At 40.0% G+C, this 17,582-nt stretch overlaps 1 protein-coding gene across 1 annotated transcript in view; it reads right to left on the reverse strand.

Annotated features, from left to right (window-relative positions):
- dph6 (diphthamine biosynthesis 6) overlaps nt 1-17,582 on the reverse strand; it is a 70,215-nt gene that overhangs the window by 43,480 nt on the left and 9,153 nt on the right. Inside the window, exons 4-5 of the mRNA XM_008311336.3 lie at nt 6,896-6,969; nt 6,412-6,530 (exon numbers count right to left, since the gene is read on the reverse strand). Of these exons, the coding sequence (XP_008309558.1) occupies nt 6,412-6,530; nt 6,896-6,969 (193 nt within the window). The remainder of the gene's footprint in view (nt 1-6,411; nt 6,531-6,895; nt 6,970-17,582) is intronic.

The following is a 17,582-nucleotide window of genomic DNA, read 5'->3' on the forward strand; positions in this document are numbered from 1 at the left end:
CCATTTAGACAATAAAGTTTTCTTATTTGATTAACGTATAAAAACACAATTTATAGGTCCATTGTTTGATACAGGAAAAAACATTACTTATTTTAGGTTAACTTTATCCAAGTGCTCGATACGTCATTGAAATACTGCCAATCCAGTGAGGAGAGTGAAGAAGGTCAACACTAGCATTTAAGCATCAGGGATGAAAACAGGAGCAGGACTGTTCTGTTACAACATTAGGAAGTTTATTGAGGAATCTGCGTTTAAAATGTCAATAAAATGTGTGTTTAAAGAAATACTGTTCATTTTATGAAGGTGAAAACACTTGACTTTGTATTTCAAAATGTACATTTTGATGAATGGGTTTTTGTTTTGTATGTATCAAATATTGCATTGGTCTTGTAACAAAGCTGCACTGTTACTGTAAAGTACTTTACATTACCACTGCCTGGCAGTTCAGGTTGAACTGGTTGTCAGGTTAATTCCCCTGATCTTTCCTAGTTGGACATCTTAAGTTCTTTAAACTAAAAGTCAAAGAGAAAACATTGCTACGAGATGAGAAATATCTACAAGTCCGTTTCTATCTTCGGAAAAAGTCAATGGCAATTATTTTTACGCAGCACACACTTTTGCTTTAATTCCTTTTAACGATCATGATCGGCCTTTTTCCTCACCCAGAGGAGGTTGATTAATGTAAACCCACTGCAGTGAATTACCTATATAATTGGAACTGCTTGTGTGTATTTTTTTTCTTTGCTTACTGAGTCTGAAGCTAAATTAAAAGCTGGGAGATTGTAGACGCTGTTAGAAGGGAGCCGTACCACAGTGTGTCAGACATCTGCAGGTTGTCTGAAGATCTGGTTTGCCAGCTGACAGCTTGGCTTTAATCCTCGCCTTTACGGAGTAAATTGGATTCATGATTTGTTACATTTTAGCCTTTTAAATGGATGAAATAAGCATCTCCGTCCTGGAAGTAAGCTTCTTCTCAAAGACCCCCACCAAAACAATGTCTGCTCGTATCAACTGATCTTTTGAAAAGAGACGGAGAAATGCAGAACGCCGACGCAGGGAAGAAGGGGAAAAGGCGGGGCGGTACAAAGCACGATTAGATTAAGGTTATATGTGAAATTTGTCAGGCTGTTATCTGAAATCCATTGTCTGTGAACGAAATAGTAGGCAGCGTGAACAGTGTGGCGACCACGTCCAGATAAAAATCATTCAGCTGAACAAATAAAAAGGTAAAAGTGAAGGTACTTGCACCAAATCACTGAATCAGTATTTACTTTTACACCTATTATTTATGAAATGGGCAGCGTTTGTGCTGACAAAATTTTCACTTAAAATAATCATAATTAGTGGATAGTTAGGCTGTAGGAATCTTGTTATTTAATTTGGCTCCTCTGTGTAATACCAGAACACAAAAGAGTGACTTTCCGAGGATGAATTATTGAATAAATAAAGAAGTTTGGCCAAATTTTTCCTACTTTTTACTACAAAAATTTAAGGTTCTTAAAGGTAAAAGTCCTTTCTAATAGTCCATCCATCTATCCTACCGCTTATTTTTTGCAGGGTCGTAGCAAAGAAAAAAAAAGTATATATGTTTCATTAAGAATGCGTAATAACCACTACACTGAAGCTCCAATACTACTGTTCAAACAGCAGGTACAATTATTTTTTTCCTTAATCTTAAATGACCAACTAAAGTACTTTAATAATTAAAAAATCAAAACAAAAACCATACTCTGCATCAATTGCAATTAATTGTCTACTGACGGACAAAAACCACAAATGCACAGGGAAAGAATGCCAACTGTTTTTTGTGACTTAATCGTAAGGCTTTAAATGAGTCTGCACAGGGAACTGCACAGGGAACTGTTTTTTCTGACTTAATCGTAAGGCTTTAAATGAGTAACATCAAGTTCTTCATCTACATATCAAAATTTTAAAGGTTATAATCCACAAACCACATGAAAACTAAACACACTAATAACAGAAAAGAAGAAACAAGTTGTTGACAAATGTAGCTGAGGGTTAATCAACTCATTGTTGTTTCGGCTTAATTAACCTTGTCATAGAAAATGTCAACAGTCCGCAATTTACAATATGACCTGGTGTTGTTATTTTAAGACATAATTACATCTAGTGATTGAGCAGCTTAATCGAACCCTGATCATCTCCTTTGTGGTTGTTTAATTTTTACCTCATCCTTTCACTGTCTATCACAGCGGCTGGTTTATTCATCAAGGTGTCAGTAACATTTCTACGATGGAATGAAGCGTTAATTGTCTACATTCTCTATCCAACCGCCTTTGTTGGGAGAGGTGATCAGTGGAACTTAACCTGTATCAGGAATTCCCTCTATGCTCACGTGAAGGGTAAAAGATCACACAGGACTGAACTGGATTTTAAAGAAGCCAATTATCTGTGGGACCGAGGACTAATTAACTTTTTTTTTTCCTATGCCCTCGTAGACACCTGCACAAATCAATCAGCTCACTAATTACATTAATGTTTTATTGTATCTTCTGAAATTGACCCTAATATAGATGGACCAAGAGATATTGTATTCAGTTTCACATAAACCTGTCTGTCTCTGAGAAAATTACTTGGTTTTTATTGTAACGCTATGTGTTTATAATCATTAAATTTTAAGATTTAAGCCATCAATAACCTTTGAAGTTCCTCTGTTGACTGCTTGGTATTGTTTGGCCCTTAGATTTAGTACGGTATTCATAAGGCTCGGGGTTTAAGCTACTGCTGCTAACTTTAGCTGGTTTTAGCTTATTTATTTGATCATCTACATTTAGTTAGCATTGCTAAAAACGGAGGCTACAATATAAGCAGCCTGTTTAGCTGTTAAAAATGATTTCCGTTGTTATTTTTTAGCAATGCTTCAGCTAGTTACTCCATGCTAAAAAAAAAAATCTTTCTATTCTGAGATAGTAAACGGAGGCTACAATATGAGCAGCCTGTTTAGCTGTTAAAAATTATTTCCGTTGTTATTTTTAAGCAATGCTTAAGCTAGTTACTTCATGCTAAAAAAAAATCTTTCTATTCTGAGATAGAGATATAGCTTTACTGCTAACATTAATCTAATTTATTTACATGTTGCCTAACTTTGTCTTTGCATATGTAGACTTTTTCTTGGCTATATTTCACCAGTATTTTAGTATACTGCTTATTGGAGTAATTATTCACTAATGTTTACTTACCTCTTATCACTAATTTATTTTTGGCTTTGGTTTGGCTGTGTTGGGCTAGATCTTAAGTATCAAAGTTAGCTAAGCTAACTTGGGGCTAATATGTAGCTCCTCCTAATATACATCAACTGCTTGTTTTTGGACTTTATGTTGGAATATTTATCTTTCATAGTATTTAAGATACTGTTTATGTTACTTTAAGTTGTTTGCCACTTTTGGTGAAATTTCACCATGACTTAAAGTAAATATCTTTTAGAAATATAAGCAGTTGCCAGTAGTTGGCGATCGGTGACAGCAAATCTCTATCAACAATTCCATCCATGAAGGGTGAACTTCCACACTGTAAAGACCTTGTCAATTATCTCCATAACTTAAGACTAAATAATTTCTGAACCTGAGCCCTGACATCACCTTGACTAATCCACATATTAGTTAATTAAATTAATATTTAATCGTAGGCTGTGAAATCGCCCATAATTATGCACAGGAGATGAGAGATAAAACATAATGTGAAGGTAGCACTTTTACAAAACACAATCCTTTTTCTGAGAAAACTGATTTTTAAATAAAAATCCGCAAATTCAGAGGCTTAAATCAAATGGTTGAACTTTCTTTAATTCATGCAATTTAGTATCTTGAAAAAAGAATTGTCTCTTTCTCCCTTTTGTGGTTTTAGTCTGCTTTCAGCACATACATGAATTCACTTAGAGGATCATCCTGCATTTAGACAGCTGTCTTTTCACTTTGGGATTTGTCATTATGGAAAAAAATATCATCCCTTTCTTTTATCCGTTCACTCATAATTTCTACCTGTCTTTTTTTATGGACCATAATGAAGGAATATTAATCTTAAAAGACTCCCTCCCCCCTGGCCCAACAAGAGCTGTTTTTAATGCTACCACACAGATTCACTACATCACCAGCTTTGTTCTGGTCCTCGTTTCAGACGCAGACTTAACCTTTGCCCCGTGAAACTTTTCTGTAATTTCCCCTCTCATGAGATCTGCAAAAGTAAATCTCCTTAAATCTCTCGCACACACAAACACCAAAGGCCACCAGGTATGCCCTTGTGTCACCCAATCTGCCCTAAACAGCACGCCTCGGTGAGCAGGACTGCTTCAAACCAAAGCTGCAATTATATGAGTGCTGCCTGAAATGCCTGGGGTGCTTCTTTCACTCCTATTCAATTCTCTCCTTTCTAATTACCACCGCCCGGGGACAGGTGAGGAGTCAGGGCTGATAAGATCTTTTCTTTCCACCTGTAGCCAAAACACGCAAGCATGCAGACACACAAACACCAACAGACAGGAGGCCAGGAAACACGTGCGTACACACACACACACACACACACACACACATACATTGGCATCTCAGGTAATTTTCTTTTCTAATTATAATCTTCTAAAACATGTGGAGAATTCGCTTTCAGACAAAGTTGTATTTACAGAAGAAAGCTCAGCAGAGGTGGCTGGGTGCAGGGTGACTCAGGTCTTTATGTCACTGAAACACTTGAAAAAGAGGATGTCTGTCATTCGGTGGTGACACTGCGAGGTTCTGCTATCATGAAATCTATAGAGAAGGGATTATTTTCTTTTGGCTTAGAATTGACATCACCCAGGGTGTGAGGTTTTGTCTGGTATTTTCTGCTAAAAATAGTCTTAAAATAGTAAACTACAAATAACATATGAGGCCTCATGGTGGCAACGTTGGTTATTGCTCTCGGTTTGATCACTGGTTATTTTGAAGGGAATCAACATCTTTTTTTCATGTGTGTAAATAGGTTTTTATTAGGTAGTCCAGCTTCTTCCCACAGTCCGAAAAAATTCAGGACAAGTTGAGAGACCTGATGGTTATATCACTGTAACCATCCACCGTCCACACCCCCACACACACACCACCACCGCCGCCTTATAAAGGATTAAGCAGTAGTATAAGTAAATTGATTACAGCCCTTTAAATATGACGTTACTTAGAATGCAATTTTTTCTATGACGTTGACGTTACTTAGAATGCAATTTTTTCTTTTGCATTTTTTTTTGCATTCATTCATAATATGTACAGTTTTATTATTATTAAGATGAAATATTTTAAATGTGATGTGATCGAGCCAATGAAGGACATATGACATGTGACGGCCTATAATATTTATCACCAACAAGTCCTTTATCGCCGGGGCTTTACAAATGACAAATGGCTCCGGCGTATAAAGTTCCAAAGATAAATGGCTCGACACATGTATTTGACGAGAGGTTATTTGAGAGCTGTTGAAAAGATATGCAGAATATCTGGAAGGCCTGTCTCCGCGGGTCATCAGTCAGCCCTGGACCCTCTTTTCAATTGATTGCGACCAAAGGTGACAACAAGTACTTAAGCGCACGTAAACAATGTCTGTGTGATGATCTATCACTGCGAGCAGTCTGGGAGTAACAAGAACTATTTGTGGCCTTAATTATCATTTTTCTCTGCCACTGTCAAAAGGAAGATCCGGCTTCACTGTCAGGTAGAAACAGGTAGGAATCTTAACACGCTGTACCAGAGGAAAGAAAAGAGATTTTTTTTTCTACTCTCTCCTCTGTTGTTCAGTAATCTGATCCCTCTGTCCTCAGGCTGCAAAACAGGCAGACAGCGAGCGGGTGACAACCACATTAACCTCTTCCTTCAGCGCTGAAGCAGTTGAAAAATGTAGATGAGAGATACAGCTTTGAATCTTCACTTCATGGATCATGTGTTCTGAGTTATGCATGAGCAGCGACTGCAGTGTTCCTCACACACACACACAATGGCAACGTGTGCGGCTTATTGACAGCTTGCATTAATGTGCGGGAGTAACCACCTGTGATTATTTCTCAGCTGCCAAACTCCTCCCTGCTCACCTCACCCACCTCCACACTTGCCCGGCTATTACCTGGCTCACGCCCCCTCCCCTCTCTGTGCTTCTTATCTTTTCATATTGTTCTCTGCTTCAATACTTCTGCTGCTGGCACAAGTCTCAACACTGCTGCTGAGCCAGGGATTAATGGTGAAGACATCACTCTACTTGTCTCTCTTCTCTCTCTAGTGCCACCCCTCTCTTGTCTCCTCCAAACCTCTGCATTTATCCAAATTCTGTCCTTTCGATTACGCTGCCGAACACTGTTCGACCTGAAAGGGGCGGCCGCAGGGAGGAAGACGTCAGACTGCTCGCCAGGTGCCACAGACACAAAAAAGTGAAACAAAAACTCACCAAAGGCGGCCACTTTGATGAGGATAGCGTGGAGGTCAGATGATATCATTTCAGAGAGCAGGGACTCTTGGTCCCGACGCCATAGATAGGCCAGAGGCTGCAAACTTAGCCGCGAACATCTGGGGGCCAGGTGATAGAGAAAAGAGAGAGCAGGTTGTAGATACAAAGTGGTTAATGATGAAGATTTGAAGGCTACAGACAATGAAACTAAGGAGGGAGAGAAAGCTTTTGTTTTCCCAAAAAGTCCTACCATATTTCAAACTATAAAGTGTGAGATAAATGTAAGCTGTAATGAAAAAAGTAATAAAAAACAGGCAATATTAAAAGTGTGCTGAGCCAATAGGAGCAGGAAATCAGCTTTGTGAGTAGTAGAAGTAGAAACTCTCACTAGAGATACACTGATGGCTGCACTAGTTTTAGCTGTTTTGCTAACCTTTTAGTTATCTCCATAAAATGTTCAAAAGAACCAGTGAGACTGACTTACACATTCTCCACACGGACCCTCTGGTAATCAGACAGAATGGCCCCCACTGACACCCCCTCCACAGCCTCCTTCTCCTGTGGGTTGGAAAGAAAAATGGAGTTGTATAAACCACATTTCTGTCTCTTTTTCCATTGCATTTTCTACAACAACACAGAGCTCCAACAGTGTCATTGTTTACTGTTTGCTCAACCTTCAACAGTTCTTCAGTGAAACCACACACATGCACGCACACACACAATTAAATTTTTATTTATTTATCATTTTTGTTAAACAATTTAGGCACAATGTATTTTTATGTGGGTCACTTTTTACCTATTTTTAAGCCATTTCTTCGGGTAAAGCACTCTTTATCTCCTTTATCCTCCAAGTTTGCTGGGATTTTATGTTAGTTTTTTAGCCATTTTGATTATTTTAGCTCTTCTATAGGCTTTTTCTTTTACCTTTTACCTTGTTTGTTGACTATTAGTATGGTTTAAGCATCTGTACAAGTCTTCTCTTGGCTTATTTTTGTTAGCTTTTTAAAGAAACAGCCAAGCTACATTAGCTTAGCTTTTTGTCATTTTCTAGCATTTTTTTCTTAATATTACAATTTTATACATCGTTTCTGTTTATTCCTGTACAGCTTTAGCTACTCCCACATTTCCCATTACTAATTCTCAAACTGGCTAATTTTAGCTAATCATGACTAATTTGTTTTTGTCAGCAGACTCTTCCTTTGTTTTGACCAGGTCTTGTAGGGATAAACACAGTCTAGCCACCTAAGGTCTTACTCACAGTTTGTACACCTGTGGGTGAAGGCCCATGTGTAAGAATAAGCACTAATACCTTTTAAGGCAGTTCCTGAACTTAATCAGTTATTTACTTCGCAGGGAAGATGACTGTGTATTTCCTGAAGCCTCAACGCTACGAGACAGAACAGTACTGACAACTGGAAGCATCATTGGATCATTATGTGTGTGTGATTGGCACGTATGTTTAATATTGCTGAGGGGTAATGTAATTGCTTTCTGTATCATTTTCATTTCCAGAAACAGTGAGACAGCGAGTATGCACTGGAGAGACACTGACACGGCCCTGAGACGTCTTCAATCTTCTGTCACTGTGAAAAACAGACTTGATCTGAGACGACACACACAAACAGCCGCATGCACATGCCAGTCGCAGCTGCAAGCTCATCAAATACACACACGTGCGCAAAATACAGTACATATCTCTCATCTCCGCCTAGACGCACACCTGCAGGTTCATTAGAACATTACATGGGCTGTAATTAGAATGAGAGCCAAGCCTATAGAAGGAGCGCGGGGATGCACAAGTCTCTAGTAAATTACCTTGTAGCCATTATCAATTTCCCTGGCTACTGGTGCTTAAGATAACCCACCTCCTCGCAACCTCCACCACCCCTCCTCCTCCTCCCACCCCCGTGGTCCCTTCCTGCAATTTTTCTCTGCCTGATAAACATGCTGATTAAAGCGAACAGCGTGTAAACCTTTGATACTTTCCTAAATGAAATCCATGCCATGCCCGGGGCGTGACACTGAGTTGCGATGCACTGCTCAGCGCACGCACACACACAGACACACACACACACACAACACAGCTCCATGTAGGCGTGCCAGCTAATCAGATAAAGGATGTGCTCTTTGTGTGTGTGTGTGTGTGTGTGCTGTTTATTGTGCAGCAAAGAATGTTAAGATATAAAAACACTGCTACAATTTAACTCTTTGACCCAAAGTTAATCATTTAAAGATCTTAATAACACCAGACTCAGCACTCAGGATTAAATATCTCTTCAACACTGGAAAATACATTATAGTCAATGCTGCTGCTGCTGCCGCCGCCCGGTGACAGTAATTATGTCAGACTGATAACATTTCAGCCCAGCACAGACCCAAGGGGGCTGCAGGCAGTGTGGTGTGTTTCTAGGTAAGCCTCAGGGCCAGCACTCTTTCATAACACAATGATAACCTTTTTCCTAAATGCAATTGTCACTTCCTAAAGAGGCAAATTAGGAGGCAAGGAGTGGAATAAGTAGAGACAGGAAAAAAAGAAAGAGAGAGACAAGAACGAGAGTGTTATGAAGGTGGGCTACATTAACACCGATTTGGACTCATGGATTTAATCTTGACAAGAGCAGACTTAGCCTGACAGAATGAGAGAGCATTAGACGAACGGTGAAAACGACCGCGCCACTGGAGCTCTTGTTCTCCTCTGCTTAGCCTATGACAGGCATATACAAAATGCAGTAAAATAATTTAAAAATTAAACAAAAAAAAGTTTGCCTTGTTTTTGAAACTTTGAATGTAATGAGTATTGTGAGTAACATTTAGCATTTTTTGATATGCTCACAATCCTTTTTTTTCTTCAGATTTTCCAGTTCAGAGCATGATGAATAATTTATTTTTTGTCATAACTATTTCTAGGCCAACTTCAAGTTGTGTGTTCATTTGTTTTTTTTTTTCGTTTTTGGCATTCTAGCTATATTTGCTACATTTTTGGCTAAAGTAAGATTTTTACTTTTTAGGTTTTTTTTTAGCTATTTTATTCTTTACCTAACCTGTGATTCGTGTTGTATTTCTGATGGGGATTTACTTGTGTTTTGGTTATTTTTCAGTTTTGGAATAGGTTAACCTATTTCTAGCAGAGTGTTATTTTTTAGCTAAATTGCTTTTCTGAGCTCTTTTGTCCTTGCTCTTCTTGTTGGCTAATATCAGCAAAAGTTGAATCCACAAAATAACTGCTAGATATTTAACAGTTAAATCAGTTCTTTTTGAGTCTTAGCTATTTTGTAAATTATCATTAGCATTAGCTTTTTTATTATCTTCTTTTTTGTTACATATTCACTTTTACGTTAGCATTTCTGGCTGATATGTTAGTTACCTTTATTAAAAGAACATTTAGCATTTACAGTATATCTCAACCTTTAGGTAACCCAATAGTAATTTAGTCATTTTTGTTTCTAATCAGTTGTCTGATTTTGGATTGATTACAAACCAAAAGGAATTCACAAGAAACTTAACTAAGTTATAAACAAACATTTTTACATGACATCATGCTGCTTTACAGAACCCAGACGTGCTCAACAATGTAAGAAAACAATTCTCACACATCCTCTGGTCTTTTAATATAGACCCGAGAGAGATTATTGCAAAAGCTAAGGAAAATGATTATTTTTGGATATGGTTTTGTTTTTGTCTACATTACTACTATCACCAGGAGACAGAAAGAAAAAAAAATGAATTAGAGGCCAGCTAATTCTGCGCTAGACGAGATTTTACAAATTCCAGACATTCTTTCTTGTCCTCCTGTGGGAAAAGTAGGAAAAATTACTATGCAGCAGGGACATACTGTATATAGTGGATGTATAAATCTGAATGGATATATATTATGGGAATTGTTACATGTGTATTCATGATGCAATAAAAAATTATATATATATATAAACTTTGATTTTTTATGGTGGCTGAAAAATTTATCAAAATGGTTTATAGAGGGAATACTTGACAAAGCGACAAGGTAGCTCAGGAGGCACAGTATAATAATAAATAACAGTAAAAATTTTATGAGCGCTATCTGGCTAAACGATGTTTTGACTACATTATAGGTGTGATCGGGGTACGAAGTTAACTTAATAATAAATCAAAGCAGCTGAGGTAATCAGGACTGCTGTGACCCACAAACCAATTTTCTTTCTTCATGACTCTTGGCACAGGATCCAAAGATAGAGCTACCTTCCTGTCACTTTCCCTTTTTTTAACATTTAATGACCCTGCTTCATTAAAGCAAACTTCACCTGATCCAGGACCTAAGGCCCTGATTTAACTAAGGCCTGGAGCTGGACTATTTCACCCGGCCTCGTAGAACAGTACAACCCTCTGTCTGGTGCCCGATCAGGGGTACAAATAAACAAAAGCTTTGGCCCGGCTTCCTCTGTCTGCATCGGCAGGGAGAAAAGCTATTAATGAGGATCTATGGCCCACAGCAATGAAAAAACCCTGAGTCCCTCCAGCCCTGTCCATCAGAGTACTTAGCCCCATGCAGTCATTAACTTCTGTTACTAATTGTCAAATTCATTAAACTAATCCTTCCCCCCACATCCGGATGTCTCCCGTGGAAATGGATGAAGAGGGCTGAGTTATTAAGATGTCAGCTGCGGGGGGAAGATTACGGCCAGCAGACACGCTCTACAAAGGAACGATACGGTCATTAAACTCTATATCAAGGTAGGCTATGTGATATACTTTGTAATTATATATACATTCATCTTTGTAGGGGAATAAAAGAGTGGTTGAAATGTATTCAAAGTCATAGACGTGCCCTCGGTGAAGATATGTATCTGCCCCCAAGTCACAGTAAGTATTAGACTTCAGAATGCAGCCTCTCAACTCAGACTGAAAAATATTCGGCAGCTAAAGCCATTAGCGGCATTCAAGGCAATTAGAAAGCCATAAAATATTAAAAATTCAATATTCATATTCGTATGGAATACATTAGAGTCCTCATTAGCTCTGTCAATGGCTGTCACCATGAAATCTTAATTACACACGCCAACAATACAAAGAGCCATTCTGCAAAAAAATGGTAGGTTTCCAAAAATTGCCTGCTTCAGCCTCATCTGACAAGAGAAAAGCCAAAGTTGGCAGATCTTTACTGCACAGAGACAAGGTCACGTGTTTCCTTCCTGTGTGTTTCAGGTCTGAAGTTGTTGGCGTGAACCTTTTATGATTTTACAGCTTCTTTAAGAAGCATGTTAGCGTGATGGCATGGGAAAAAAAAGCAAAGTGAAGGAATTAATTTAAGTGCTTTGAATGACGGTTTGCTCAAGGACAACAAGGAACCATCATTTCCCATGTCCTCATCATCTTGGAGACACTGTTCCGACCCTGTGGCTTCCTGTCCCTTCCTCCTTCCCTCCATCACTCCTCCTCATGAAGCCTCTTTCCTTCCAGGATCCATCATCTAAGTGACTGAACGCGACATGATTTTAATGTTCTCTCCATTAGATCAGCTCTGGCCTCGTTGTAATTTAATGGGATTGTTCTCTCCCGTTCCTCTACATGGTGGGAACATGGGAGATGGAGGAGAAGGTGGGAGTTGGACCCTGTTGTGGCAGCTCCAGTAGATGTGGTACAAGGGACAGGGCCAATCAGGGTCAAGTGATTGTGTCTAATGTAATGCAGACACAGTCCTGGGGCATGTTGGACTGTCCCGACAACTCAGACAGGCCAAACTGACAGGAGGCTTAGTTTGAGCTTTGCAACAGGAGACGCTGCTTATTTGTTTCAGTTGAATCAATTATGATTCAATGAGGACAGACCTCCCCCAAGGTGACAGTGTGAGCAGGTAAAGGTGTGAGGGAAGATGCAGGATTACAAAGTTACAAGTTGCACACTAGAAATAATATCGCACATATACATTTGCTCATAAAAAGGCTAGAACTGTCGACGATGTCCGATCCATCAAAATGAAGCAGCAGTTGAAGCAGCCAGCTTAGAGGAAGTTGGTCTAAAACAAACACTGGCCAAAACTTCACTCTGAAGGGCTTTTAGAGACGTTCGTAAATTGGCGGGGCTGTCTGTCTGAAGCAGCTGCTGAAAGACGGGCTCTTCCTTTGTGCTTGTGGACGGGCAGACGGGATGACTCACCACGTGTCAGTCTTCAGCTGTACAACAGAATGCAGGAATAAGGAAAACAAACGACTCACAAAGCCAGCTGCTCATAAACCCTGAAGCCTCCACAGGTTCCACAGATGATGCAGGTCAGAGAAACAAGAAGGACAGAGAAGAAGAACGAAAGGATGGACAGTGTCGTCCTCTACCGAGGCCATGGTTCAGGACGTGGCCAGCTAACACAGGATGTGACATCGGACATGGTCTCATCAGTCCCAGAGAAACATTACAGTTGGCAGGCTGCACAGGAACGTATGGGAAGGAAAAAGAAGCAGCAGACTTCTAGGTAGCAGTAGGTCTGTCAGGATCAGCCTTTCACACAACAGACATGTCAAGCTGTAGGAAAAGATGCAGTGGTGCTTAACATTTAAATAGACAAAAAAGTGAAGAAAAACTGAGTCTTTACAACCCACACAGGCTGCCACAGGAGGTGCCATTGAGTATGTGGTTCCTGTGGGGCTTGAACAAAGGAGCTCCTGCAAGTAAGATGTGTAAGGCAGGTGACATAACCGCTACACTACGCAATATTTAGGAGTAAAAAAAAAACAATATGTACTTCATTATCCAAACAAAACTTTAGAATAGGTGGAATCATTTTTTGAAGGATCAACAAATAAAAATCGATGCCTCAAATAGGCTCCAAAAAAATTAAGAAACTGTCTCCTCTGTGTCTAAATTTAAAAGGACCAACCAGGCTTCAGGTATCAGCACATGTGTAAACGTCTGGGAAGAATTTCAGATTTAAGTGGCCACTGTGCAGTTTCTGTACACACACACACACACACACACACACGTACCCTGACTCCATTATTCTCTTTCAAACGATGGCGCTGTTCTCAGCGATAGACCCCGAGCATAAATATGCCACACTGCACAGCTGGAAAATGTAGAAATGCATCAGGGTTAAAAAGTAGAGAGATTAACGTTTCAAGAGTTTCCCCTCAGATATATACGGTTACGTAAACACATACGCAGCCAGTCGTCACGGAGGGAGGGAGAGGACGTGGCCAAAGCAAGCACAAAGCCCTGGTTTCAGCCGTCCAAGGTCAAGGAGTCTTTTCGTATCAGCACGCATGGAAAACTAAATGTTGGGAAGCAGTGGGGAGACATAAGGTCGTTTATCGATGCACGTCTATGAATACTTACAATTCAAGCATGCATGTGTAGTTTTTACTGGCTCTGAAAATGCCATATTTTAATAGTTGTTTCTAGAGTATAAATTCTGACTCCGGGCCTCAGCTCCTAGATGCTCAACTCTTTTGAGATTTTTTTTTCTTTCATTAAACGTCCCCTGCAGTTTTAGGGTCTTGGCTGCCTTGAAATGTTAAAAAGGATAAGATGTTGTAATAAACATCTCTGCAGGGCATGAAGTCATCACCCCAGTTCTGTCACAGCAACACACCCACTTGGCTGAGGTAGGAGTGTTTGAGCTGCTTCAAAAAAACCAAATAAAGCAAAATGACAAAGACGAAATCTCGTGCCACCGAGATGTAAACTTTGTCAGTTTCTTTCCATGGTTCATAACAACCGCCTGGTCCACAGGGTGTATGAACACACGTACACTAAGGCGCGAGAACACACACACACACAGTGTTGCAGTGGCTAACATGCGTACACACACAGTACAAAATGTAAATGTTTTTCCTAGTGAGGTCAGGTTCCAGGCTCTTGGCATCTTGGCCGTCCTGTCTTCATTGCCCCAAAGCTCCTATAGACATCATGACGTTTCCCCCAATGACGCCCACACCATTCCATCCCCTTAGTGAGACAAGAAGAAAAATAGAGCAGCGATGCTGGTTTAACCTACTCCCTCAGACTCCAGACAGTGTTTTTCTATGACAAGTTATGACTTCGGCTGCAGGAGGTGAACGAGCGCCCGCCTTCAACTTCTGTATTTCTTGTGGGGAACGGTTTCAGAAACAGAACATAAAAACCCTCTTCAAACCCTCTTTTGGAGTAGATAAATGGAGGGTCCAACGACTAAGAAGTGTTATTTGTACGATACCGCTATAGGTTTTAAATGGATAATTTACTGCACGTCAAGTTACTCCTGCACTTCTGTTTTCCTATAAAGCACTTCATTGTCTTAACATTGCGCAAGGACGGCAGCCCCCCCCCAACCTAGGCAGAAAACTTGACTTTGAAGAGTATGTAGTAGTTTTTAATGCAGCACAGTTATTGAAGATTAGTAAGTGAAAAAAATAAACCTTTCATAGTGGTTACTCAGACGTACCCTACTTATGCTCAAAATATTATTACACGTGTAATGTAACATGAAACAGATTCCTAACAAGATTAATCGGTGAACAATTATTGCCGAAGCCTGGCACGGGTGTCATGCTACGTGTTATAAGTGTCAAGAAGCCTCTGTTAGAGCTTCTCCGGGTTCATTCAGTTTTTATAGGTGTATGAGAAAGAGCAGGAACTGCAGTCAGATGAACGTCCAAACACCCATAAGCCACTGATACTGGCTTTGTTGACTAATGTTATGAGATAACAAAGGCACTTAGCTCTTGCTTGGAACTTTTTCACATTTTTTCCAAGTAGTGGTAATATCAGTTTGAACAGGTTTACTGAGACAAAACACAGTCTACTAGTCAACCACTGAAGTTTAGCCCCGTGACAACAGGGCTGCGTTCACAAGCAAAAAGGACAAGAGGAAAAAAGTAAGACTGTTTCTTTTTTTTGTTTTTTTTTTCCCCCATACTGAATGTACTTGGTGACCTCAACAGCCGTATGTGTTGAAGTTCTCGGGTTGTGGAGTTTTTGGAGTTTAACTATGAACAAATGCCGTATGTGTTGAAGTTCACGGGTTGTGTAGTTTTTGGAGTTTAACTATGAACAAATAATGTAGTTGATTAGTTAATGAACTAGTTAGTTCAAGTGTTATTCCTGTTGTACTTCTACACACCTAGTAAAAATATAAAAAAATGAACGCTGATTTTTCTTAATAACATTAATCAAATGGAAGAGAAGTGTTTGAATGTGTTCATCATCTTTGAGTTTTAATCGTTATTGGTCATTAAAAGAACATATCAACCAAGAGCTGAAACACAAATAACCTCAGTTCACCCACAGTCAAAATAAAGTAAGAAAACAAGGAAAAAAATCATCATCATCATCAACACACACACACGTCCTCGTCTGGAACAATGTTCAACCAGGCAGTGGCAGTGGCTCATGCCCTTGGCAAGGCGAGATAAGGCTATCAGCTTCCATCATCACTAAACAAGATTGAGCAAAGTACATTAAGCAGAAAAATACAAACAAATTACAAAGGCTTGAGGCTAGGCTCTTTATCTAATGTTTGCGGGGACTGTTAGAGTCAGTTGGAGGGAAATGGGCCTGCATCTAATAGATCCTGTCCCGGCACTTCCACATGGCCAGCGAACAATACGCAGTGCCATTATCTCAGCACTAATGCTATCCTTCCTCATGTGCAAAACAAGGTTGCAATCGCAAAACCACTGCACTGTGTCAAGCGGCATAAATACAAACACATCCTCAGAGTCGAGGGAAAAGATAACAATAGCTATCGCACACACAGGCGACACAGAGGGACAGCTGTTTGAAGGAAGCTCAGCGGCCCGGGCTGATATATGGACCAAAGTGAGTGATACAAACATCAGAATGGAGTCAGAGTTTACATGACAATCTTCCAGTCTTCCAGCCAATATTATCGGGGGACTCACAATTAGCAGATGAAAAAATTCATAGAGGTGAAAAATATGTCTTGTGGAAAATAATAGAATTAAAAATTAAATTAAAAACGACTCTAGTGCAAAAAAAAGTTACTGAAATAAACACAGAAAATGTCTAATGGCCCAGCACAGTGTTTTTCAACCTTCAGTTAAATTTCTAAGGGCTCACAAGCCAAAGAAGGTTGGGAACCACGGACTTAACAACATTCCTATTAGGATGACATAAGGAGAAAATGTCGGAGCTCACGTTGTACAAACTACAACTCAAGGTCTCCTAGTCATCAAGTTCATTTGTCCGACTGTCCGGATCTGTCTTCTTATAATGTTTAGAAAAATAATTTACACAAGACTAGAAATTTACTTTGGTCTTCACTAAAATGACTGGAATCTGCACCATCCCTAGAGGGCATTTTGTTCGTAAAAGGAGACTAGCCATTGGTTACAAGTCAGCTTGTAAGCTCCTCCCAGTGACAACATTTACAGGTCTTCTTCAGCCACAAACCAGCCTGAGTAAGGCTTGCTTTAGCTCCGTTATTGATTGGACTTCCTAAAGCCATGCTCTGACCCCAGAGGTCATGATTTATGTATTAAGCAGCTTTTTAAAGAAATCCATTATCTTGTTCAACCTAATGCAGCACCGTGGCAGTAATCAGAGAAGGGGTGTGTGTGGTATGCGTTTGATTTCGACCCCCCCTTTCCTGGCTGACACCCCTTCTCTCCAACAGCTCCCAACACCTCAGCTCCGTGATCAATACCACAAAGCTCCTGGTTCGACTGGAGATTCCTGCGCCTGCCAGACAGACTGCCGTCCTCCTTGTCCTCCTCATTCTATTCTCATATTCTTCGTTCCTTCTCACTCCTCTCTTCAGTCGCTCTCACACCTTTACACACAGCAGGATGCACCTCCATCAGGGCACCGGCAACAATGCTATCATTGCCAGGCTTTTAAGACTTTGGATGAAAGTGTGACAACAATTCAAAGGAGGAAAGATGCCAGGAGAGGAACGATAGAAGCAGTCGAGGAGAGGGAAGAATTAAAAAAAGGAGTGTTTGGGCTTGTGGACAGATCGTGTCTGAGATTTCTCAGGGGCCTCGCTCGTGGTCTGCTAATGCTGATAATGGAGCAGCTGTAGAAACTAAGAACTAATGGCAGGAGAAACAGGCAATAAGGAGGGATGGGGTTTAAGTTTGAGAATTGTAGCACTCTGAAACAAAAAAAAAAAACTCAAGGCCTTTTGACAAACCTTGAACAACTGCTGATTAACAAAAGCCAGACTGACCCAAAGTGTCTTCCTCTCACCCATACTATTTTGAAAA

The sequence above is a fragment of the Cynoglossus semilaevis genome, chromosome 1, assembly GCF_000523025.1.
Source record: "Cynoglossus semilaevis isolate Cse_v1.0 chromosome 1, Cse_v1.0, whole genome shotgun sequence".
NCBI classification, from domain to species: Eukaryota; Metazoa; Chordata; class Actinopteri; order Pleuronectiformes; family Cynoglossidae; genus Cynoglossus; species Cynoglossus semilaevis.